This window comes from Numenius arquata, unplaced genomic scaffold (assembly GCF_964106895.1).
Source record: "Numenius arquata unplaced genomic scaffold, bNumArq3.hap1.1 HAP1_SCAFFOLD_45, whole genome shotgun sequence".
NCBI lineage: Eukaryota > Metazoa > Chordata > Aves > Charadriiformes > Scolopacidae > Numenius > Numenius arquata.
The window spans coordinates 363,771-386,809 of NW_027415589.1; the positions used below are offsets into that span (position 1 = coordinate 363,771).

General features: G+C 51.5%; 3 protein-coding genes across 3 annotated transcripts; 2 read left to right on the forward strand and 1 right to left on the reverse strand.

Moving 5' to 3' along the window:
- The first annotated feature begins 221 nt into the window (after nt 1-221).
- On the forward strand, nt 222-1,157 carry LOC141478849 (olfactory receptor 14A16-like). Its single transcript, XM_074167792.1, has one exon. The coding sequence runs from the start codon at nt 222-224 to the stop codon at nt 1,155-1,157; it is 936 nt and encodes a 311-aa protein (XP_074023893.1).
- An 8,310-nt stretch (nt 1,158-9,467) lies between these two features.
- LOC141478850 (olfactory receptor 14J1-like) lies at nt 9,468-10,313 on the reverse strand (the record flags this gene model as incomplete). The annotated part of the gene is made up of 1 exon (XM_074167793.1): nt 9,468-10,313. A coding segment is annotated over one exon (846 nt), but the record flags the coding sequence as incomplete, so codon positions are not given.
- An 8,985-nt stretch (nt 10,314-19,298) lies between these two features.
- On the forward strand, nt 19,299-20,258 carry LOC141478867 (olfactory receptor 14I1-like). Its single transcript, XM_074167810.1, has one exon. It carries the CDS (start codon nt 19,299-19,301, stop codon nt 20,256-20,258), a length of 960 nt encoding a protein of 319 aa, XP_074023911.1.
- The last annotated feature ends 2,781 nt before the right edge of the window (nt 20,259-23,039 follow it).

A 23,039-nucleotide genomic window follows, 5' to 3' on the forward strand; every position in this document is an offset into this window, starting at 1 on the left:
AGGCTTTGGTTTTGCTGCTAAAAGTCTCCATTAACTTGTCAATGACTTTTCCTCCTTGCAGGGGTCTCCATGCCCAGAGGCAGCAAATGTCCAAAAGCAGCTCCATCACACAGCTCCATGGGGTTCCATGAGAACTGGAGTAGGTTTTGCTCTGAGACGTCCACCGTAACTTGTCACTGCCTTTTCTTCCTTGGACAGGTTCCAATGCGCAGAGGAAGCAAATGTCCAACAGCAGCTCCATCACCCAGTTCCTCCTCCTGGCATTCGCAGACACACGGGAGCTGCAGCTCTTGCACTTCGGGCTCTTCCTGGGCATCTACCTGGCTGCCCTCCTGGGAAACGCGCTCATCATCACCGCCATCGCCTGTGACCACCGCCTCCACACCCCCATGTACTTCTTCCTCCTCAACCTCTCCGTTCTTGACCTGGGCTCCATCTCCACCACTGTCCCCAAAGCCATGGCCAATTCCCTGTTTGACACCAGGGCCATCTCCTACTGGGGATGTGCTGCACAGCTATTTCTGTTTCTCTTCATGATTGCAGCAGAGTTTTATCTTCTCACTGTCATGTCCTACGACCGCTACGTTGCCATCTGCCAACCCCTGCACTACGGGACCCTCCTGGGCAGCAGAGCTTGTGTCCACATGGCAGCAGCTGCCTGGGGCAGTGGGTTTCTCACTGCTCTCCTGCACACGGCCAATACATTTTCCTTACCCCTTTGCCAGGGCAATGTCCTGGACCAGTTCTTCTGTGAAATCCCCCAGATCCTCAAGCTCTCCTGCTCACACTCCTACCTCAGGGAAGTTGTTCTTATTGTGGTCAGTGTCTGTTTATCATTTGGTTGTTTTGTTTTCATTGTGGTGTCCTATGTGCAGATCTTCAGGGCCGTGCTGAGGATCCCCTCTGAGCAGGGACGGCACAAAGCCTTTTCCACGTGCCTCCCTCACCTGGCCGTGGTCTCCCTGTTTCTCAGCACTGGCTTCTTTGCCCACCTGAAGCCCCCCTCCATCTCCTCCTCACCCCTGGATCTGGTGGTGTCATTTCTGTACTCGGTGGTACCTCCAGCTGTGAACCCTCTCATCTACAGCATGAGGAACCAGGAGCTGAAAGACACATCGAAGAAGCTGATTCTGTCACTAATCTCTCAGCAGCATTAACCTGCCCGTGTCTCTTCAGAAGTGATTTCAGATTCATCTGGGGAACTTCCTGGGCTTTGGGCCTTTTCTCTGTGATAACCATGTGTGTCCAGGAACCTTCTACTTCCCCACAAGCATGAACCCAGCCCTTCTGACCCTGAGGCCTGTTCACGTGTGCCTGGCACAGGGGTACAGCTGACCTCCCATCTCATGTCTCTTTAATAAAATGGGATTTCTTCAGTGCCGGTGTCTGGAGGTTTGGCTCTTCTTCCAAAGCTGAGCTCAGGCTCAGGAAGTTGTCCTCACAAGGCCATGCTGCTTTGTTTGGGTTCTCCATGGGATGAGGGAAGAGTGTTAGGCAATGGGACAATGTGGGGCAATGTATTAGGGAACGGGCCCAGGCTGAGCCTTCACCCGTGGGTGCCCAGTTCCCCCGGAAACGGTGAATGATCCACAGGGATCTGCCTGGGACTGTCCCTCCATGGCTTTCAGTCATCACAGCCAACTCGCTCTGCGGAGCAGAAACAACAGTGCAGGACCCTGTGGAGATTGTGGGGAGGGGGCAGGAGTGGCAAATGAGGCCAGATCAGACAAAGTTCCCTGGTGAAATGTTCTCTGGGGACAGGGACACCCTTGGAGAAGAGCAAAGGAGCATCTCTGTGCATCCAAGGTGGAAAAAAAAAGACGACAAAGAGAAGTCAATCTCTGCATGCACCAGCTCAGGGCAGGCTTCTCTAGGGATGGAGCAGTCTCAGGAGCTCCGGGGCCCGGAGTCTTCTCCTGGAAGAGGGGCTGACACAGAGGGGCTTGCTGTCAGCGGTCAGGATGTCTTGGAGACAGGCGCAGGGGACACGGGGAGACACTGGTCTCTGCCATCTCGTGCCATGTCCGGCCCTCAGCCTTGGGGCCAGTGTGGTGCTGAGACATCTCTCTGCCCCCCAGGAGCTACTGTGGCCATCAGAGGGGCTGAGGCTGTGGGGTTGAGTCTGCAGAGCTTTGCAGAACCCATCAATGGGCACTGCCACGGGGTCAGCCCAGAATGGGCTGCTTTTCTGGGCTGGACAGGGGAGAGATGGGGGAGAGGGACAAGAAGCAAGAGGGAGAACCAGAGAGAGACTGGGATGGGCTTGAAAGTGCTTGGAAGAGGAACACGCTAAAGTTAGCTGAGCGCCCTGCCCATGCAGGGTGAGGAGTCACACAAGAGGGTTGGTGTTGCAGAGCCAGGGCTCGTAGAAGGCATCTGAGACTTGCAGACACGGGAGAGAGGAGGCTGGTCTGTGCCTTTGGTGGCATGGGCAGTTGAGGAAGGTGGCACAGAGCATTTGTAGCACCCCAAATCTTTCGCACTGGCCACTTCCAGCACCGGCAGCACACCCCAAGTTTATGGGTGAATTTTCCTGTTTGGCCATCTCCATCCTCCTGCCGGGCTCAGTGCCTGCATCAATTTTCTTGAAGCAAAGGACCACCAAGATGGTCAGGGTCAGCCTTTCCCATGAGGAGACGCTGAGGGAGATGAGCTAGTCGAGCCTGGAGAAAGGAAGGCTGAGAGGGATCTCATTGCAGCCTGCCAGTACCTAGGAGGACTTTATGGAGAACAGAGAGCCAAGCTCTTCACCAGGGTGCATGGTGGGAGGACAAAAGACGGTGGGTGGAAGGTGAAAGAGAAGAGGCTCAGCCTGCAGATAGGAAAGCGCTTTTCCCCATGAGCTGAGCCAAGCATTGGAGCAGGTCGCCCAGAGATGCTGAACAGACTCCAGCCCTGGAGGTTGTCAAACTTTTTTCAAACTGGTCCAAGCCTTGAACAACGTGGCCTGACCATGTTTCTGACAGGCTGGAACGGAGACCTCCCAAGGCCCCTTCCAACTTGAGCTGATACTATGAACCTACGACCTCAGGCCCTTTTTCTGATAACAACAGAGCAAATGCTTACGGGGCACGAATCTCCCTCTGCTGTATGTGACCCCCTAAAACAAAACCTCAGCCAGTGACGAGAGGTCGGTATCACGGTGTGACTCTCTGTGCAAAGACTGAGGGGTGTCATTGACAGTCCTGGGCAGGAACTGTTTTGGGGACACGGGGCTCTATGCAAGGCACAAAATGACCATTTTTATTTTTTTTTTTTTTTAAATGCTGCAAGCCTCATCAAAGAAGAAGTAAGGAAAAGATGCACAGAAAATAAAATATACTTTTCAGCTTTTAAAATTATTTGTGGATTTTTTTCCTTTTGCTTTAATATAATAGTCAAAGGTGGGAATTTGTATCCTTGCTCTTCTTTTTATTTTTTTTTTTAAAAAAAAAAAAAGAAAGTGTGTTCCAGAACTGGGATTGGATGTAGGACACAAATACCTTCAGCTTCAGAGGCACAGATACCTCCTGCCAGCATAGATGCCCTGGACAAGTGCCAGCGCACTCCTGACTTCTCCCGTCACTCAATCAGCCAGAGCTTTTTGAAACATTCCATCAGGTACCAACTGTCGTGGTTTGGCCTCAGAGGACAACAAAGAACCACGGGGCAGCCGTGCTCTCTCAAGCCCCCCCCACGGCCATGAGGGGAGAATCGGAAGGAAAAGGCAAAACTCGTGGGTTGGGACAAAGGCAGTTTAACAGAACAACAAAGGGAACAAGAAAACAATAACAGTAACACGGATAGTGATGCCATGAAAGTCGAAATCAGGACTCAAGAGTGGGGATGACTATTAAGCAGGTATTCTTTATTGCAGCGCTGGACGCGCAGGGGATCGCTCCTCCAAATGTGCGCACCAAAAGCCATGAGTTACACAGCTTATACACAAGTTAAACATACATATTCATTATTCTTCCCAGAACTCATTGTCATACGTTGCCACCCACTCCCGCATGCGTCTTTCAGTCTCTTGGTGGTCTTCAAAGACCTCTGGTGGTCACTTACTTCATCCCTTCCTCTTCATCACTGCATCCTTTTGGTGAACTGCAGTCATCTACTTCTCTATTCTTGCTGACAAAGCGGCAAGGCTGGTTTAGGCTGGCTCTGCATGCCTTGGTGGTCTCGACACATCCTGTTCTCAGAGATAAGTTCCTCTTGGAAGATAACAAGGTGCTGACCTGTACAATTGCTAGTTGCATACGTGCTTAGGCCCCTGTTTGCATTTAGCCAAGTTAGAAAAACAAAGACTCACAGTATTTGCAGCTAAGCACATTGTTTGTGCTAAGAGCGGCTTAGTTGTGTCAAGCAAACCTTCAAGCCATACTCAGCCCTATTCCTTCATTCAACCCCCGCTTTTCTTTAAGCTATAGCAAATTCTTTTGCAAAATCTTGTTTACAGTCCACAATACATGTACTGGTTGAGCAAGAGTCCGTACTTTCCACCACATCCAAAGGTTGAGAGCAGTCAACAGTAGGGCTACAAGGATCAGCACTAGTACAGGATGCACTGGGAAGTTGAAAAACTGTGCCGCGGTTGGAGATTTTAATGAGGTATTTAGAAAAATGTCCCACCAGTGGTGTTCCCTGGTTTCCTCGATGGTTGTAATGATGTTCCTTATTTCCAGAGTATCATGCTGGACTTGCCATAATGTTCGTTTAGAAGTTTCTTTCACTTTCTCTAGCAGTGAGTATACTTGCTTCACATCAAATTTACATGCTATATCAACTGAGCTGTTTTCTCTTATTTTATAGGATGGTATTTGTCCTTAATCTCCCCAGTCTCTCCTAATTTGGCCATCAATTTGTAAAACTGTGTATACCTTAGTTTCTTCATCTGTGATATTCAGACCTACATTAACCAAGTATCCATTCCTGGTCCAGTCTTCAGGGTCGGGGACATCATCTAGACCTTGACAGGTGATGCAGTTCTCTGTCCAGCTGTGATGCAGAAGATCATGATAATGATTTCCGGAATCGCAGTTTTGCTGGTCCAGTACATTCAGAGGTCCATTTCTGCTCAAGTGGGGGATCTTCCTCACACTTTGGAGCCTTCCATTGTTTACGCCTTTGTAATCTTAGTTTTAAAGGTCTTAAAGGTTCTGAAGTCCACTGCTTATCTGGAGCCTTTTTCACTCGGGAGCAGTGAATCCAGGCCGGCTGTTCTTTTTACTTTGATTGCAGTGAAGGTGGTCAGTAGCACTTGGAATGCTCCGTTCCACTTTTCTTCTAGTGGGTCACCTGAAAAATTCTTAATATAAACCCAATTTCCAGGACTAAAGGGATAGATAGGATGGTCCAGTCCCTTAACTCTGGTTCCTAAGTCATTCTTATTGATTTTCTCTAATGAAGGGAGCAGGCAGTCTAGGAGGTTCCTTGAGTGTATGGAAGATACCTTCCTGACACAACTGGTAGGAGAGCCTACCAGGGGAGGCGCCTCACTAGACCTACTTTTCACAAACAAAGAAGAACTAGTGGGAGATGTGGAGGTAGGAGGCCGTCTTGGGCTTAGCGATCATGAAATGGTCAAGTTTTCAATTCTTAGTGAGGTAAGGAAGGGGGTGAGCAAAACCTCCACCTTGGACTTCCGGAGGGCGGACTTGTGCCTGTTCAGAGCCCTGGTTGGGAGGGTCCCTTGGGAGAGAATCCTGCAGGGCAAAGGGGTCCAGGAGGGCTGGACGCTCTCCAAGAAGGAAATCCTAAAGGCCCAGGAGCAGGCTGTCCCCCTGAGGCGCAAAATTAAAGGGTGGGGAAAATGGCCGGTCTGGTTGAACAAAGAGTTTTTGATGGGACTTAGAGGAAAAAAGGAGGGTTTACCACCTTTGGATAAAGGGACAGGCAACTCAGGAGGAGTACAGAGATCTTGTTAGGTTACACAGGGAAAAAATTAGGAAGGCAAAAGCCCAGCTGGAACTCAACCTGGCCATTAATATAAGGGACAACAAAAAAAGTTTTTATAAATACATCAACAAAAAGAGAGTCAGGGAGAATCTCCATCCCTTACTGGATGCGGGGGGAAACATTGCGACCAAGGACGAGGAGAAGGCTGAGATACTTAATGCCTTCTTTGCCTCCGTCTTCAATAGTCAGACCAGCTACCCCCAGGGTGTACAGCTTCCTGGGCTGGAAGATAAGGATGGAGAGCTGAACAACCCCCCCATCTGTGATTCTGTGAAAGAGACACAGTGAAAGAAATGCTCTCTTTGAACAGCTCCAACTGCACTAATCCCAAAACGTCAGGGTTTCAGGAGCATCTTCAAGTAGACTCTTCAGCATCTAGATCTGCCCATTTTTCATTGTCTGTGGGGTAAATTACATGTGACCCCACTGTCGTGAAGGCAGGGATGAGAGTGATCTGCTCCAGCGTTGGACATCATGGGTGCAATTGCCCAGGTTTCCCTTCAAGTCAAAGGAGAGAAAGAAATCCGTTGTCTCCACTGAGGTGCCCTGGCCTATCCTGTCTGTCCACCAGCTCCTGCTCCAGAAAGGCTCCCGTAGCTCCTGGGTCACATTTCCCAGTCCCTTGTGGAGGCTTCAGCTACTTCTATACAAGTATACATTTATGCAGCCATTTCCAAAAACACATTTCGTTCCAACCCTTGGAATGGAGAAGCTGTGCTCTGAGGACATGTTTATTTGAATACATTTCATGTCTATATCTCATATCTAAAGGGACCTGGGAGCAATGAAGTTTGGATAAGTTGGATGGATCCTGCTTTTCTCTCTTTGCTGTCAATTGATGGCCCCACCTGCTGGCACCTCCCTCATATCGTCCCTTTTTATTAGATTTATAGATTCATAGATTGGTCCAGGCCAGAAGGGACCTCCAAAGGTCATCTAGTCCGACCTCCCCGCAGTCAGCAGGGACACCCCCAACTAGACCAGGTTGCCCAGGGCCTCGTCGAGCTTCACCTTGAATATTTCAAGGGAAGGGGCCTCAACCACCTCCCTGGGCAACCTGTTCCAGTGTTCCAGCACCCTCATGGTAAAGAACTTTTTCCTAATATCCAATCTAAATCTCCCCCTCCCCAACTTAAAACCATTGCCCCTCGTCCTGTCACTGCAGGCCTTTGTAAACAGACCCTCCCCAACCTTCCTGTAGGCCCCCCTCAGGTACTGGAAGGCCGCTATGAGGTCTCCCCAGAGCCTCCTTTTCTCCAAGCTGAACAACCCCAGCTCCCTCAGTCTGTCCTCATAGGAGAGGTGCTCCAGCCCCCTGATCATTTTGGTGGCCCTCCTCCGGACCCGCTCCATCAGGTCCATGTCCTTCCTATATTGAGGGCTCCAGACCTGCACACAGTACTCCAGGGGAGGTCTCACTAGAGCAAAGTGGCAGAATCCCCTCTCTGGATCTGCTGGCAACACTTCTTTTGATGCAGCCCAGGATGTGATTGGCCTTCTGGGCTGCGAGAGCACATTGCCTGTGCAATGACAGCACATTGCCTGACCAATGAGATGGCCAAATCTTGATGGGGCGTATAAAAGCATAACACCATGGCCCTCCAAGGGCCAGACCGTAACCGATGTACATATTCCGAGTTCATCCAGTAACCTTCTCTTTCAGGCACCGTGAAACGCAGTCCAAGAGAGCATGCTCTAGGACACATTTCTCATCTGAAGTGAGGCTCAGCGGCCTTTAGCTCCCCAGCTCAGTGTCTGGGCCGTTTTGAAGGATCCAGACCATGTTTACTTTTGGCCAGATGTCAGGGAGTCCTGCCAGTCTCCATGACCATTAAAGTAAAAAAGCACAGGCTCTTGCTCAATGTTTCTGTTCCCCTGGCTGAGGGATTTGATGCATGTCTGGGCTGTAGCACCTCGGGTGTAGCTCCAGGCCAAGCTTGGACTTGTCTTAAATGAAACCTGGGTACCGAGAGTCAAAGACCTTCTGTGTGCAAAGGCTTTGCTTCAGGGCAGAGCCATGGCCAAGTGGATGGCACCTGGAAACTTCAAGCTGAAAGTGGATGCCAGGACAGTGAGCAAACCCTGCTGTCTCCAAAAACCCTCAAAGTAAGAAGTTTTTCCTCACGTTGAGATGGAATTTCCCGTGTTCCAGCCTTTGTCCACTGCCCCTTGTACTGTCCCTGGGCACCACTGAAAAGAGTCTGGCCCCATCCTCTTGACACCCACCCTTTAGATACTGGTAAGCATTGGTGAGATCCCCTCAGTCTTTCCTCACCAAAGAGGTGCACATGTCCCTTGAGCATGTTTGTAGCCTCCGCTAGACTCCCTCCAGTAGTTCCCTGTCCTTCTTGAACTGGAGAGCCCAGACCTGGACGCAGTACTCCAGATGTGGCGTCACCAGGGCAGAGGAGAGGGGGAAGATGACCTCCCTCGACCTGCTGGCCATGCACCACAGGAGACCGTTGGCCTTCTTGACCACAAGGGCACATGGCTGGCTCACGGGCAACTTGTTGTCTACCAAGACTCCCAGGTCTCTCTCTGCAGAGGTTCTTTCCAGCAGGTAAACCAACCTCTAACTTGTACCATTGCATGAAACAGACACCTCTTACGTTTTACAAGGAGAAGTGGCCAGTGCTGCATCAGCGGGGAGAAAAAACCCATATATCAGGGGACCTCACCAAGGGAGCAGTGACCCTGAGAAGAATGGCTTGGGCACTGTGAATGACACCATACGAGCCAGTGGTTCATGCTCACCATGAACAAGGCCAGCTGCAAAGGGGCATTCATTAGGAGGAGCGTAGCCACCCCGGACGTCTGGAGTTTTCATCCCCCTCCAGTGAGCTGTGGTGTGGCCACACATGGACATGTGTGTCCCTCTGTGAGAATTCCTGCTGTAGAGAGGTGGGGAGGAACTGGAGAGTGCCCAGAGGAGGTCTGCACTTCTCTTGTACTCAAGGCCCCAAACCCCTCTTCAAGCCCTACACAACCCAAGGAACACGCTCGACTCAGGAGGACCACCATGCTCTCCAGACCGCTCCAGATTCCCCTCCAAGACGCTGGGTGTCCTTAATGTCACCTGTGTGAAAGCCCTGAGTACATCCCTCAGATCCACTCACCATCTTATCTGTCACCAGACACCAACCGGTGACTTCTAAACCCAGTTTTACATTTCTAAAACGTCAGAGCTTTTCATTCCTGAACACATGGAGGAAGAGGATCTCTAGAGGTGTGCTTCTCAGGCCTGTTGGGAGATAGATCCCGGTATGAAAGCAGGACACTGCGGAAATCCCCTTTTATTACAGAGATGCTGCGTAAGAGGCCAGCTCTGAGCCACTGTTAAACACACTTTTATAAGGGAAGCAGGTGACACAAAGAAGGTACATGTCTCAGGTGCAGGGATGCAAATGCAAACATTTCTGTAGAACTAAAATAAACATGAACACAAATAACAACAGCAATCATGATAACTAAAATGCTTTAAAATAAAAAATTAAAAAAAAAAAAAAAGACGTAATCAGATAGTGTGGGAATCATTGGGGGGGAAAGGTGGCAAATTTGTCACTCTCGGAGAAGGTCCATGAAATCAGCCTCCTAGTGACATCCTTGAGCTCTTTGTTTCTCATGCTGTAGATGAGGGGGTTCACAGCTGGAGGAAGCACTGAGTACAGAACAGCCACCACCAGATCCAGGTATGGAGAGGAGATGGAGGAGGGCTTCAGGTAGGCAAACACTGCAGTGCTGACAAAGAGGGAGACCACGGCCAGGTGAGGGAGGCACGTGGAAAAGGCTTTGTGCCGTCCCTGCTCAGAAGGGATCCTCAGCACAGCCCTGAAGATCTGCACATAGGACACCACAATGAAAACAAAACACCCAAATGCTAAACAGGCACTGACCACAACAAGCCCAACTTCCCTGAGGTAGGAGTGTGAGCAGGAGAGCTTGAGGATCTGGGGGATTTCACAGAAGAACTGGTCCAGGACATTGCCCTGGCAGAGGGGTAGGGAAAATGTATTGGCCGTGTGCAGGAGAGCATTGAGAAACCCACTGCCCCAGGCAGCTGCTGCCATGTGGACACAAGCTCTGCTGCCCAGGAGGGTCCCGTAGTGCAGGGGTTGGCAGATGGCAACGTAGCGGTCGTAGGACATGACAATGAGAAGACAATACTCTGTTGTGATAAAGAAGAAAAAGAACAAGAGCTGGGCCACACATCCCCAGTAGGAGATGGCCCTGGATTCCCAGAGGGAAACTGCAAGAGATTTGGGGACAGTGGTGGAGATGGAGCCCAGGTCAAGAACGGAGAGGTTGAGGAGGAAGAAGTACATGGGGGTGTGGAGGCGGTGGTCACAGGCGATGGCGGTGATGATGAGTGCGTTTCCCAGGAGGGCAGCCAGGTAGATGCCCAGGAAGAGCCCGAAGTGCAAGCGCTGCAGCTCCTTCTTGTTTTCAAATGCCAGGAGGAGGAACTGGGTGATGGAGCTGCTGTTGGACATTTTCTTTCAGCAGGCTTGGAGACCTGTCCATGGAAGGAAAGAGAGTGAGAAGACAGGGCAGAATTCTCAGAAAAAAAAAGTTTTCAATTTCTCTTAGAGACCCACCCAACTGGCTTTTCCATTTCAAGAAGACCTTTAGTACTTCCATTTTGCACACTCTGGTGGGTGCTGGCTGACGATCCATCAGGGAGCTGTGAGCGCTGCGGGATTCACTCCTGCCCTACAGCAATAGTTAAACAGGAACTCGGGGCGATCTCTGATTAAATCCACTCCTGGCATCAAAGGGCTTTTCAGCTTTGTCACTCCCAATTCGCCCGACGGCAGAGCAGAGCTGGTCGGACTTTTTTTGTTTGATCTGTTTCAGTTTTCCCCACCACACCCGAGGAGTGTTTTTAAGGCAGAAATCTTTGGCATTTCTGATATGCCCCGAGCAAAACCTTGTGTGTCCTAAGAGCCAAGGGGACTGTCCCTCCGTGCAGAGCGAGGACAGCCCGTCTGTCCATCGGGATTGCTCTCAGCTACACTGGGCTGGTACCACTTTGAGATGGAGAAAGATTGATCACACCAGATGTTCCCTGAGAAGTAATGGACACTGCTGAGAGAAGAAGAGCCAAATTTACGAGTGGAGGTCTCCCAACCCCCCACCCCATCTCACTGGACCTGAGAAGGATCTCAGCTCTCCCCTCCCAGTCGGGGACACAGAGGGCTCATTGCAGCTGCCTACATTCAGCCCTCCAGCAGGACTGACATGGCCTTGCCACTGTCACGTCTATTCCGTGGGGTTCCTAGAAAACACAGAGATGCCGTGGGAAAGCTGTGCCCTTCTGGAGGGCAGCGTGGCACCCAACAGGACCCTCCAAGGAAAGAGTCCACTGTCCTATAGATGAGGAGTTTTGATGGGAGGGTCGACTTACCCTCAGCCCCACAAAGTGCAGTCCCCAGAGACTGTGCAGAGACCAGTGCAGAGACCCAGATATTCAGCAATTTGGATGCTTTTCCTCCACGGATAAACCTGGATGACAGGATGCAGCACCAGCATTCAGCTGCACCTGAATCCTCACCCCACACCACAGCCAAAAGAAGGGGAGGAACAAGGGCAGCAGGGGCAAGAGGGGAACAGGCCAAAGTTCTCCTGCCAAGAGAGTCGGGACAGGGAGACACAGTCAGACACGCGAGCATTTCTCCTCTTTGGTGCTTGGGCTGCTGGGAGGGAGACTCAGGACTAAGCCCCCAAGATATGAAGCGATTGGGGAGTCTACTGTGTGGGAGAGGAGACCAGGGAGTTGCTGCGGGGAAGGCATCTGCGCTGCAGGGGATGGCAGGGAGGTGCTGGAATCCCCCCTCCCATCACCCTTCCTGTAGCAGCTCCCTCTCACTCCCTGCCCATGCCTCTGCTGCCTGCACTGTCGCTGCTGGGGGCTGTTTCTCTGCCCCCAGGTCTCCCCCCTTTCAGTGCTCAGAGACTCCATCCCAGCTGCTGAGGGCTCAGCTCTGCCCTGCAGACACCTTCTGCAGCAGGGAATGGCCCAGGGGCATCTCTGGGTGTGCGCGGGCTAAAGGAGCAGCTCGGACAAGTGCTAACAAAAACTGGGGTCTCATTGCCCTCATGGGAATGGAGATGTAAATTCAGATCTCCCACTGCCCATCTAACCAACCAAGAGGGGAAAATTCAAAGCACAGATTCCATTTCTTTTGGCAAATGCTGCCTCTGTGTCCTTCTTCAAAAGGACCCTCTGCAAATGTCCTGGGGGTGATGTGGAGCTGTGAGCAAACCTGACCCACGCAGCATCCTCTCGACTGCAGAAGGACCCTGCCATGCCCAGACTGGGGTCACCCCTTCCCTCCACAGCTTCTCCCCACACTGCCATGGGGAGCTCCCCGGGCAGGCTGAGAGCTGACCCTGGCAGGAGACAGAGTCCCTGCCCCAGCACACAGTTCCCTGGGACACAGGGACCCTGCTCGGAAGGACAGCCCTGGGCACCCCTGGCTGCACGCCCACCTTCACAGCCCTGCAGCCATCCCTGGGAGAAGGCAGCCGACACGTCCTGGCATTTTGATGATGTGGTGGGCATCCGCTGCTCTCAAGAAAATCCTTCTCGGCACCAACAGATCCCTGAGAGCCTTCCTGACAGATCACATGAGACACGGGCTATGCCAGCTGTAGGAGACTGCTCCAGGAAGCCTCTCTGCATTATACTGCACCAGAGAGAAACATCACGCCCTGTCCCTCTGCCCCTGCAGCAGGGAAGCCCTGCTCCACAAGTTCTCCTTCTCCTCTACACTAGAGAAACTGTGAGAGTTGTACTTACAGATCCCACGGGCTGTGGGTTGTGCAGCTCCTGGATCCCTCCAGCAACTGCAGAGTCAATGCCCTGCAGCCAGAGACTTATTTTGTAAAAGGCTGTGAAGGTTTCTCCCCCAGTGAGCTCTCAGCTTTCATCCATTCCTGAATGCTTTTCAGCTCTCCTGGCCTCACAAGTCTCCTCTCAGTGCCTGCAGGCAGTGCCCTCAGCCCTGCTGCGCTTGGCAGAGGAGCTGCTCCTGGGCAGAGCTGTCTCTCTGCCGCGCTGCCCCATGGCCAGGAGCTCCCTCCATCCCAGGAGCCCGGCCCAGCTCAGCAGCAGAGCAACAGCCCAAGGAACAGCCCAAGGCATCACTTTTCTGTCCCCCTGGGATCCCCGGAGATGTCCCTGGGGGAACCTGCTGTGAAACAGGATGAAGTCAGCCCTGATGTTCTCTCAGGAGATGGGAGAGATTGTGGGAGAGATTCATTTCCAGCAGTGTCATTTCTCCTGTCAGGAGAAGACTTGGGCATGAGAACCATGAGAATCCTAAGAGTCGCCTTTCCTTATCCTATCGTGAGGCAGCACACCAGGAGGGTGACAGGGCAGGATCTGATTTCTACAAGCTGGGGGGCTGTCTTTGGGTTAGTGTATGAGAGAGTCCTTTTTCATAACATTTGCAGATGACCTCACAAGGAAGAGAGCAGACACTGCACTGCAGGGCAAGGTTGCCATCCGGAGGGACCTAGACAGGCTGGAGGGATGGACCCATAGGAACTCCAGGAGAGCCAATAGGTCCTGACCTGGAGGTGGACTAAACCCATGCCATGACAGAGACCAGGGACTGCCCAGGTGGGCAGCAGCTCTGCGGGAAAGGCCCTGGTGGCCCTTGGGTTCTATTGGGTAAAACACGAGCCATCAGCAAAGGTGGCCAAGAGCTTCCTGAGCTGCAGGAGCACAGCCAGTCTGCTCAGCACTTGTTACACCTTATCCAGAATACTTCCCTAGGTTTTGACACCACACCGTGCCAGAGAGACCTTGCAAAGTGGAGCCAGGTCAGTGGAGGGACACCAACATTGACAGAGCTTGTACTGTGAGAAGAGGCTTAGAGAGCTGGGCTTGTTCAGCTTGGAGGAGAGGAGCTCTTGGGGGGAACATGGAGCAGCATTGCACAGTTACCAGGAAGACTGAGCCTGAGTCAAATCCATGGTAGAAGAATCAAGGACAAGAGGCAATGGGCTGAGAAAAGGGACGGTCAAGCCAGATAAGGCGGAACTTTTTCCAGCATGAGGATAGTCAAGCACTGGAAGCTGTTTCCCAGAGAGCGTGCAACAGCTCTGTCCTGGAAAGGGATCCAGACATCTTTGAACAAAGCCCTGACTCTTCAGGTCTGACCCTGTTTTCAATGGGAGGTTGGTCAAGACACCCTCCAATTCCCTTTGAGCCTGAATGATGCTGTCCTCCTTTCCCTTCCATGGTTCCAAATTAGGGAAAGCTCTCAGGCTCTCCTTGACCCCAGAAGTGATTCACATCAGGTGCTGGGCTCCTGCAGAGGTGCCCCCAAACAGCCCTGACCACATCCTTTGCTTCCCTTTTCATTTGCACAAAGCCAAGTTCTTCTCTTTTACTCTCTTTCTGCCCTCCAAATATAACAGCCTGTCCTGTTAACCCTTTCAGGGCAGGTTGCTCAGCAAATGTCAGAATCCATGTCCAGAGTCTCCAAATGAGCCGGGCATTGAAGCCATCATCGCAGAAACAGAGAGGAGGCACTTGACTGGATCTTTGAATCCAGGAATGGGTATCCCATGTCTCCTGAGATTCCTGGGAACACCTAAGCTTTTTCACTGGGCTCACAATCTCTCTGGCCTTCTGCCATCCCCACTCTTTTAACCCAGGACACTTCTCCCCATCCTTTCAGCACACTGCCTGGTCTCTGCTCTCACCTGGGTGAAGCCAGGATGCTCCCTTGCACAGCTTTCCCTACAAAAGTCTTCTCCTTGTGCTCATCCCACTTGTATCTCCTCATGTCATGTACGGCTCCATCTTCCTCCTGCAGAGCTCCATCAGATGGGGCAGTTTTCCTGTTTCTTGCACACCCACTCACCTTCACAACATTTCGGTATTGCATGTGTATCAAATACTGTCTGAAGCAACTCAGCTTCACCTATTTCCATCTGCAGGCTGAGATATTTCCCCTCTTGGAGCAGACATTCTGAAAAACCACTGCATATAGAATCATAGGACTATAGAATGGTTTAGGGTTGAAGGGACCTTAAAGATCATCTTGATCCAACCTCCCTGCTGTGGGAAGGGAAACCTCCCACTCGACCATGTTTCTCAAAACCTCCTCCAGTTCAGTGCCCTCTTCCTCTGCCCTGCGTGTCAGCATGTAAAACGGAACTAATGCAGTCAAAAAGTGTGTTTTGATTCTCTTCACAGGCTGAAGTACCACATGGGTCAGGAGACTGGCCAGGACACCTGGTGAGGACTCATGCTTCTCTGCACTTAAAGCTTAGGTGTTGTCAGGAATCTCTGGTGCCATGGCACACCCATTCCTGGTTTCAAGGAACTGGCCAAGTGTCTTGTCTATGTTTCTGTAACGGTGGCTTTGATGCCTGGCTGATGTGCAGACTCTGTACATGGACGCCGACACCTATTGAGCAACCTGCTCTGAAAGGATGAACAAGGTGGGCTGTTCCTTTAGAAGGGTATTAGGACAGTGACAAAGAAGAAATTGGCTTGGGGCAAATGAAAAGGGATGCCAAAGATGTGCTCAGGGCACTCGGGGGCTATGTGTAAAGCACTCCTGCACCTGATGTGAATGATTTCTGTGATCAGGGAGAACCTGAGAGCTTTCCTTCAATTGAAAACATGAAGGAGGAGGAAGGACAGCCTTGTTCATGCTGGAAGGGTCTTTGGGAGGTGGCTCAACCGACCTCTTCCTCAAAGCAGGGTCAGAGCAGATTACTCAGGGCTTTATCCAAACGCATCTTGGTTACTTTCCAGGACAGAGCTGCTGCACACTCCCTTTTTCCAGTGCATGACTATCCTCATGATTGAAAAGTTTCTCCCTTTCTCTAGCATTCTTCCAACCCCAACCATCCAGCTTGATTTTTACCCATCTATTTAAACACCGATGCTGACCATAATGTCCGATCTTGGACCCCGCCCAGGGTGGTGGTGGGGGTGGTGATGATGCTGAAAGCCTTGCTGACTTCCAGGTAACAGACCACCACTGTTCTCCCTCAGTCCAGCAATCCTGTCCTTTCATCAGAGAAAGCAAAGAGGATGGCCAGGTACAGTCTGCCCTGGGTAAATCCAATCACCTTCTCTTTCAGATGCCCAGAAATGGGATGTGACTGGACACACTCTGGGGCACAGCCTTTAGTTGCACTGCTCATGCATTGGCCTTTTTTGAAAAGCGCTTGCGATGTGTGTGTGCTTCCATCCATCAGGGAGTTCTCCCAGCCTCCATGGCCTTTCAAAGATGATGGAGAATGGCCTCACTGTGACAGTGGCCTGCTCTCTCAGCTCTCTGGGATGCTGCCCCTCCTGTCCCATAGACTGATAGATTGCAAATCAAGTGACCCCTGATTTGATTCCCGTCCACTGCTGGCTTTTCTCCTTCAGAGTCCTGCCTCGAGTCACAGAGGGCTGGGAGACCTTGCTGGGGAAGACAGAGGGCAAGAGGACATCTCACCTCTATCCCTTATTCAGTTCAGCAATGGCCACACAGTATCTTTGTTTCTTCTTGAACCGTTCCTGATGTAGTAAACACTCCTTATGGTGCCCTTGAATATCCTTACAGGTTTAGACCGAGTTTTGATCTGGACTAGTGCTGTGCTTGGAAGATGATGTCCTTGCAGACCGGCTGTGCTGAGCTCTGCCGCCACGCCTAGGCAGTTTATTCCATCAGTATCACAGCTCTGTCTCCAACAGTAACGGCTCCAGCTCATCCTGTCTGTGCCCCTGGCTGAGGGCTTTGAGGCACATCAGGGCTGAAGCACATATGCTGTGGAACAGGGGAGCTCATATTTGCCAGAAGAAAACTTGGTACGAGGTGTCCAAGACCCTGTGTGTGCAAAGGCTTTGCTTCAGAGCAGAGTCATGACACAGACAAAAGATTGCTGAATGTCTTTCTAGCCCTGGGACCAGAAACTCAGAATGAAATCTCTAAATTCACTCCACTGAAGACACATCCCACCCCCACTCCCCCCAGCTTGGAGAATTTAGATCCTTTGCTGTAGTCTTCCTTGTGTCCTGTCGAATGATGGGATAAGAAAAGGTGATTCTCATGCCCAAATCTTTTCCTAATACAAGAAATACCTCTGGTGGAAAGAAGTGTCTGTGCAGAGATGGGAATCATTGATGTTGATGAGATCATCATCACTGATGACTTCAACCTGTTCCACAGCAGGTTCCCCTGGAGCCCCAGGGACACCTCCAGGGAGCCCAGAGGAGGCAGAGAAAGAGCTGCCTTGGGCTGGTCCTCTGCTGCTGAGCTGGGCCGGGCTCCTGGGATGGAGGGAGCTCATGGTAACCAGGCAGCACCACGGAGAGACAGCTCTGCCCAAAACGCAGCAGGGCTGAGGGCACAGCCTGCAGGTTTCGAGGTGAGAGGAACAAGGCAGAGAGGTTAAAGGCACTCTAGGAGTGGGAGGCTGGCTGAGCTCTCACTGGGGGAGAAATCTTTACAGACCTCTACATGGTAAGTCTGCAGGGCTTAGGGTTGCAGGGTACTGAATTTGGTGTTCTTGGGGGGACATCCTAGACCTGGTTCATCCCACAGCCTGTAGGATCTGGCAGGAGGAGTCTCGCAGTTTCTCTAGTGTAGAGAAGGAGGAACTGCTCTTGAGCAGGGCTTCCCTGCTGCACTTCAGTGGGAGAGGGAATGATGGTTTCCTTGTCTTGGGAGTGACTGCAGGGGTACAAAGCTGGGCGTGCAGCCAGGGGTGCCTAGGGCTGTCCTTCCGCAGAGGGTCCCTGCACCTCTGGGGATCACCCCCAGGTCATTTCCAAGGAAACTTTTCAAGAGGATGGTCAAAGTCAGGGTTACCTGAAAGGGAAGGAGTCTGTGCTTTGAGATTAGTCCTCATGGTTGGCTGGGTTTGAAGCCCACTTCAAAGATGGGAATTTATTTTTCCACTCTTGAGAAGCCATGGGGTCACCCCCTCTCTTTAAGAGCTTTCTGAGCTGCTCCTTAGCCGCTGCACAGACAGAGATGCCCTGGAGTAGGTCCCTGCTGCCAGGAGGTGTTTGCAGGACAGAGCTGAGCACACAGCGGGTGGGATGGGGCTCTCTTTCTGTGGGCACTGAAAGGGAGGAGACTTGGGTACGGAGAAGCGGTTCCCGGCAGACACAGCTCCAGGCGGCAGAGACACTGTCAGAGAGGAAGAGGGAGAAGATTGCAGAAATGTGGTGGGAGGGGAGATTCGGGGTCCTCGCTGCCATCTCCTGCAGTGCGGGCCCCTTCCCTGGAGCAATTCCCAGGTCTCCTCTTCCGCACAGTGTAGCCCCCACCCTCAGTGTCACAAACACCTGGCCATCAGTTTCCTTCCAGGCAGCTCGACCAACAAAACGGGAGATGGGGATTCAGGTTCAGCTGGGACACCAGCACTGTGGGTCCTCCCATGCAGATTTTTCCATGGAGGGAAAACAACCAAATCTTCTCCCGAGTGTTGGGGCTCAGCACTGCAGTGTGCCAGGCTGGAAGAGACCTTTCAGGCCACCCCGTCTTTAAGACACTTGACTCTTTCCCTGGAGTGGCCCTGCTGGGCTGCATGCTGCCATACAGAAGGTCACAACTGTCCCATGACATCTCTGTGTTTTCTAAGTGTCCAACAGAGAAGACACCACTGAGCTAAGGCCAAGGAGATGTTGCTGGAGGGCTCAATGTGGGCAGCTGCAAGGAGCCCTCTGTGTCCTCTCTGGCTGGGAGGGGAGAGCTGAGATCCTCCTCAGGTATGACAAGATGGGATGAGGGTTTTGGGGATCTGCACTTGGAAACTGGATTCCTCTGCAGTATCTTGTTTCTTGTAGGGGAACACCTGGGTGTTATTGTCTTGCATCTCAAAGAGGGGCCAGCACAGGGCAGCTGAGACGAGGCCTAAAGGACAGTCCAGTTGTCCTCACTCTGCATTTAGGGACAGTCCCTTTGCCTTTCAGTACCCTCAAGATTTCACTTGGAGAACAGGAGTGCCAAGGACTCGGAGACTCCTCCACCGTGTTGGGGCAACCGGAACAAAATACACAAAACATAGTCCCCTCGGCTCTGCTTTGCATTTGGGTGAACTGGGAGTGACAATGCTGCAAAGCTCTTTGATGTCAAAAGTGGATTTAATCTGAGATCACCCCGTCTTCCTAGTTACCAATTGCAGTACGGGAGAGACTGAATCCTCTAAAGCCCACAGCAGAGCCCCCTGCTCCCAGTGGCACCCTCAGCAAGCATCAACCACAACTAATGATAGGGACCTGCCAGAGGTCTTCCTGAAAAGGGAGGGGAAGTTTTGGAGGTTTCTATGAGAAACTGAATAGGCTTTTCTCAAATGTTTTCCTCCTCCAACAGAGCCCCTATTCCTAGAGCAAGAAAATGTCCAATGGCACCTTCATCCCCCAGTTCCTCCTCCTGGCATTCGCAGACACATGGGAGCTGCAGCTCTTGCACTTCGGGCTCTTCCTGGGCATCTACCTGGCTGCCCTCCTGGGAAACGCACTCATCATCACCGCCATCGCCTGTGACCACCGCCTCCACACCCCCATGTACTTCTTCCTCCTCAACCTCTCCGTTCTTGACCTGGGCTCCATCTCCACCACTATCCCCAAATTGATAGCAAATTTCCTCTGGGACTCCAGGGCCATCTCCTATGCAGGATGTGCTGCCCAGGTCTTTCTGTTGGTTTTTTTAATGTCAGCAGAACTCTGTCTTCTCACCATCATGTCCTACGACCGCTACGTTGCCATCTGCCAACCCCTGCACTACGGGACCCTCCTGGGCAGCAGAGCTTGTGTCCACATGGCAGCAGCTGCCTGGGGCAGTGGGTTTCTCAATGCTCTCCTGCACACGGCCAATACATTTTCCCTACCCCTCTGCCAGGGCAATGTCCTGGACCAGTTCTTCTGTGAAATCCCCCAGATCCTCAAGCTCTCCTGCTCACACTCCTACCTCAGGGAATTTGGGCTTCTTGTGCTTACTGTCTGTTTAGTGTTTGGTTGTTTTGTGTTCATTGTGGTGTCCTATGTGCAGATCTTCAGGGCCGTGCTGAGGATCCCCTCTGAGCAGGGACGGCACAAAGCCTTTTCCACGTGCCTCCCTCACCTGGCCGTGGTCTCCCTGTTTATCAGCACTGGCACATTTGCCTGCCTGAAGCCCCCCTCCATCTCCTCCCCATCCCTGGATCTGATGGTGGCTGTTGTGTACTCACTGGTGCCTCCAGTACTGAACCCCCTCATCTACAGCATGAAGAACAAGGAGATCAAGGATGCCCTGTGGAAAGTGATTCTGCCAGTGTACTTCAGCAGGAATAAGTCTTCCATCTCTCTTCACAGGTGACCTCATATTTATCTCGGGCAACATTTGTCTTGTGGTCATTGTATTGGTTATAAACCTCTCTGTACACAAATATTTCCTTTTGTTCTATGTCTTCAGAGGTTTAACCCAGTCTGTCTGACCCAGAGACATTCTGTAACACCATGTTAATGCTGACCTCCTTTGTGGCATCTTTGTAATAAAAGGGGATTTCCTCAGTGCCATGGGTGAAACTTGTGCGTTTTTTTCCCACGCTGAACTGCAGAATACGCACAGGGAACTGCAGCCGAAAAAGGCCTTGATGATGTGCAGGTGTAGCGTATGAAGAGCATGGACTCAGGTCGGGGCTTCAACCAGAGTCGTTTATTACAACAAACACCTAGCTTATATAGTCTTTCAGATCACTAAGTCCATCAGCGTTATCTTCTTTCCCAACCGACACCCCCTTGCAACCCCCAACTGCCAGACGGGCGGATTTCCCCTCGATCAGTAGGGTTGTTAGGCGCTGCTCATGGGTCTTTAGGCGCTGCTCATGGGCCATCCTCTGCCAGTATTCCTGCTTACTCTATGCCTTCTTCTGGTCTTTGCTTCTTCCACAATCCTGTTAACCCACACTTGGGGGCTGAATGGACTAGAGGGATGGATGAGGGCATGGGGTGTCGTGTAAGGCAATAAGGACTGGACTGAGCATGACCTGTGAGTGCCCAGTGCCACTGGAGATCCTGAACGGTCAAGAGGCATCTTCTGGGGACTGTTTTCTATTTTGTGTGGCTACTGACAGACTCATGGCCTTCAGGGAGCTATCAGGAGCCACTAGGAGAGCGCAAGAGGTCTCCAGGGACACCATGTGCCTTGTGTTGGGTGCACAATGGATGGAGTTTCACAATAAGGTGAAAGCAAAGGATGGACAGGCTAATGAGGGCTCTGCAATGTCAGGATAAGCAGTGGGGAAGGGCAGGCATGAGGAAGAGAGTGGGTTAAGGGAGTGGTTTCTTATTAAACCTTGGTGCAGGACTAAGTGTAAGACACTCAGTGCTGCTACTCAAACCTGGCAAGCCACTCCACCGCCCCTACCAGCAAAAGCCAATCCATCACCCATACCAGCAAAAGCCACTCCGATGCCTGTACTGGTACAAGCCACTCTGCCACCTGTACCAGCACAAGCTATTCCACCTTCAACAATGAGCACCATGTGTGCCAACCGCTCTGGCAACGAGTACTGCTGCTACTCCAACTCTATCAGTACTGGTACAAGTTTCTCTGGTGACCAGGAAGCAAAACAAGAGGTCAGTTTGTTCCCCAGCCCCTTATGACAAAGACCAGCTGAAGCCAGACACCATGGGGGGAATTCTTCTGATGAAGATCCAGGAGAGGATCCTTATAAAAAAGGATCCTTATAAAACAGAGAAAGAAAAGGTCCTTCTAGAGTAGATCTGGGAAAGGGTCCTTCTCAAGCAGATCAGGGAGAGAGTCCTCCTTGGGCAGCGTCAGCGCAGGAGGAGGACTCAGACACAGAGATAATATTTCAGTCCTTATCTATGAAGGACTTGCAAAATATGAGAAAGGACTTCAGCTGTCATGAAGGTGAGACCTATCTCCTCTTTGCTCTGACACTGGCATAACGAGGCCAATACCATAGACTGAGATGGTAGAGAGGCCAGGCAGTTGGGAAACCTGGCCAGAGACGGAGTTATCAACAAGGTGCCTGAGAGAACTGGATGTGCGAGAGGCGATTTATAGTGACTGGCAAGTGATTACAGACCCTGATGAAATGCCGTGCAGTGCCCTATGTTGCGGAAGTTTGTGCAGAGTGCACCACCAAGGTATTCCCACACATTGCAAACAATGGTCTGGGGAGGTTCTGATGCTGAGACACCAACTGTAAATGAAGTGGCTGACAGCGTACAACAGTATGAAGACAATCTCTCTCATCCCTTCGTTGTTGCAGCCATGGGAAAACTGGCTGAGAAAACCCAGGGAATGATGGTCGAGAACACTGAGAAAATGACTGAGGAAACCAAGGAATTATTTGATAAACTGTTCGATAAACTGTCCAGGATGGAGGAAAGGTCCCGCTCTTCCCCTGCATGGAGCCACATACCAGCTGTTAGGAGTAGACACCCTCTTACGAGACTGGCTCAAGAGAGACAGATCAGGCCACAAAGTGGCCGGTGGTCCTGTTTCTCTGGATATGGAGAGGACATGAGGAAGCAGGATGGACAACCTACCTTGTCCTACAAGTGTGAGTACGTGAGCTGCAAGGTAAAACAGATAGAAGACTTTTGCCAGGAGGATGGCTGCTCCGGTCTACGGTGAGGAGTTCCCCAGTCCACACAGGAACTCATCTGCCAATCATGGGTACTGTGCTCAATATTAGAGGGGCCCTGCCTCCAGCCAGGAGGAGGAGAGGGACAACTGATTTTATTGGACTGCATGGATTCGATGGTCTGGCATGTTAGAGAAACAAAAGTATAAAGCCCTGGTGGACAAAGGTGCCATTCAGAGGTTGCTATTCACATTCACAGGTGCTATTGCCATCAAATCATAAAGGGGCAGAATCTGTCACTATTTCTTGAGGGACAAGGGGGGCTCAAGAGCTGTCTGTATTGGAGGCCGAAATGATCCTAACTGGGAATAAATGGGAGAAGCACCCTGTTGTGACTGGCCCAGATGTTCCGTGCATCCTTGGCATAGACTACCTCGGGAGAGGGTATTTTAAAGACCCCAAAGGGTACGGGTTGACCTCTGGCACAGATGTTGTAGAGACTGAGGACATTACACAGCTTTTCACCTTGCCTGGCTGCC

Excerpts from the sequence above, each read along its gene's own strand:
- LOC141478849 (XM_074167792.1), top strand. The coding sequence starts at position 222 with ATGTCCAACAGCAGCTCCATCACCCAGTTCCTCCTCCTGGCATTCGCA.
- LOC141478867 (XM_074167810.1), top strand. The coding sequence starts at position 19,299 with ATGTCCAATGGCACCTTCATCCCCCAGTTCCTCCTCCTGGCATTCGCA.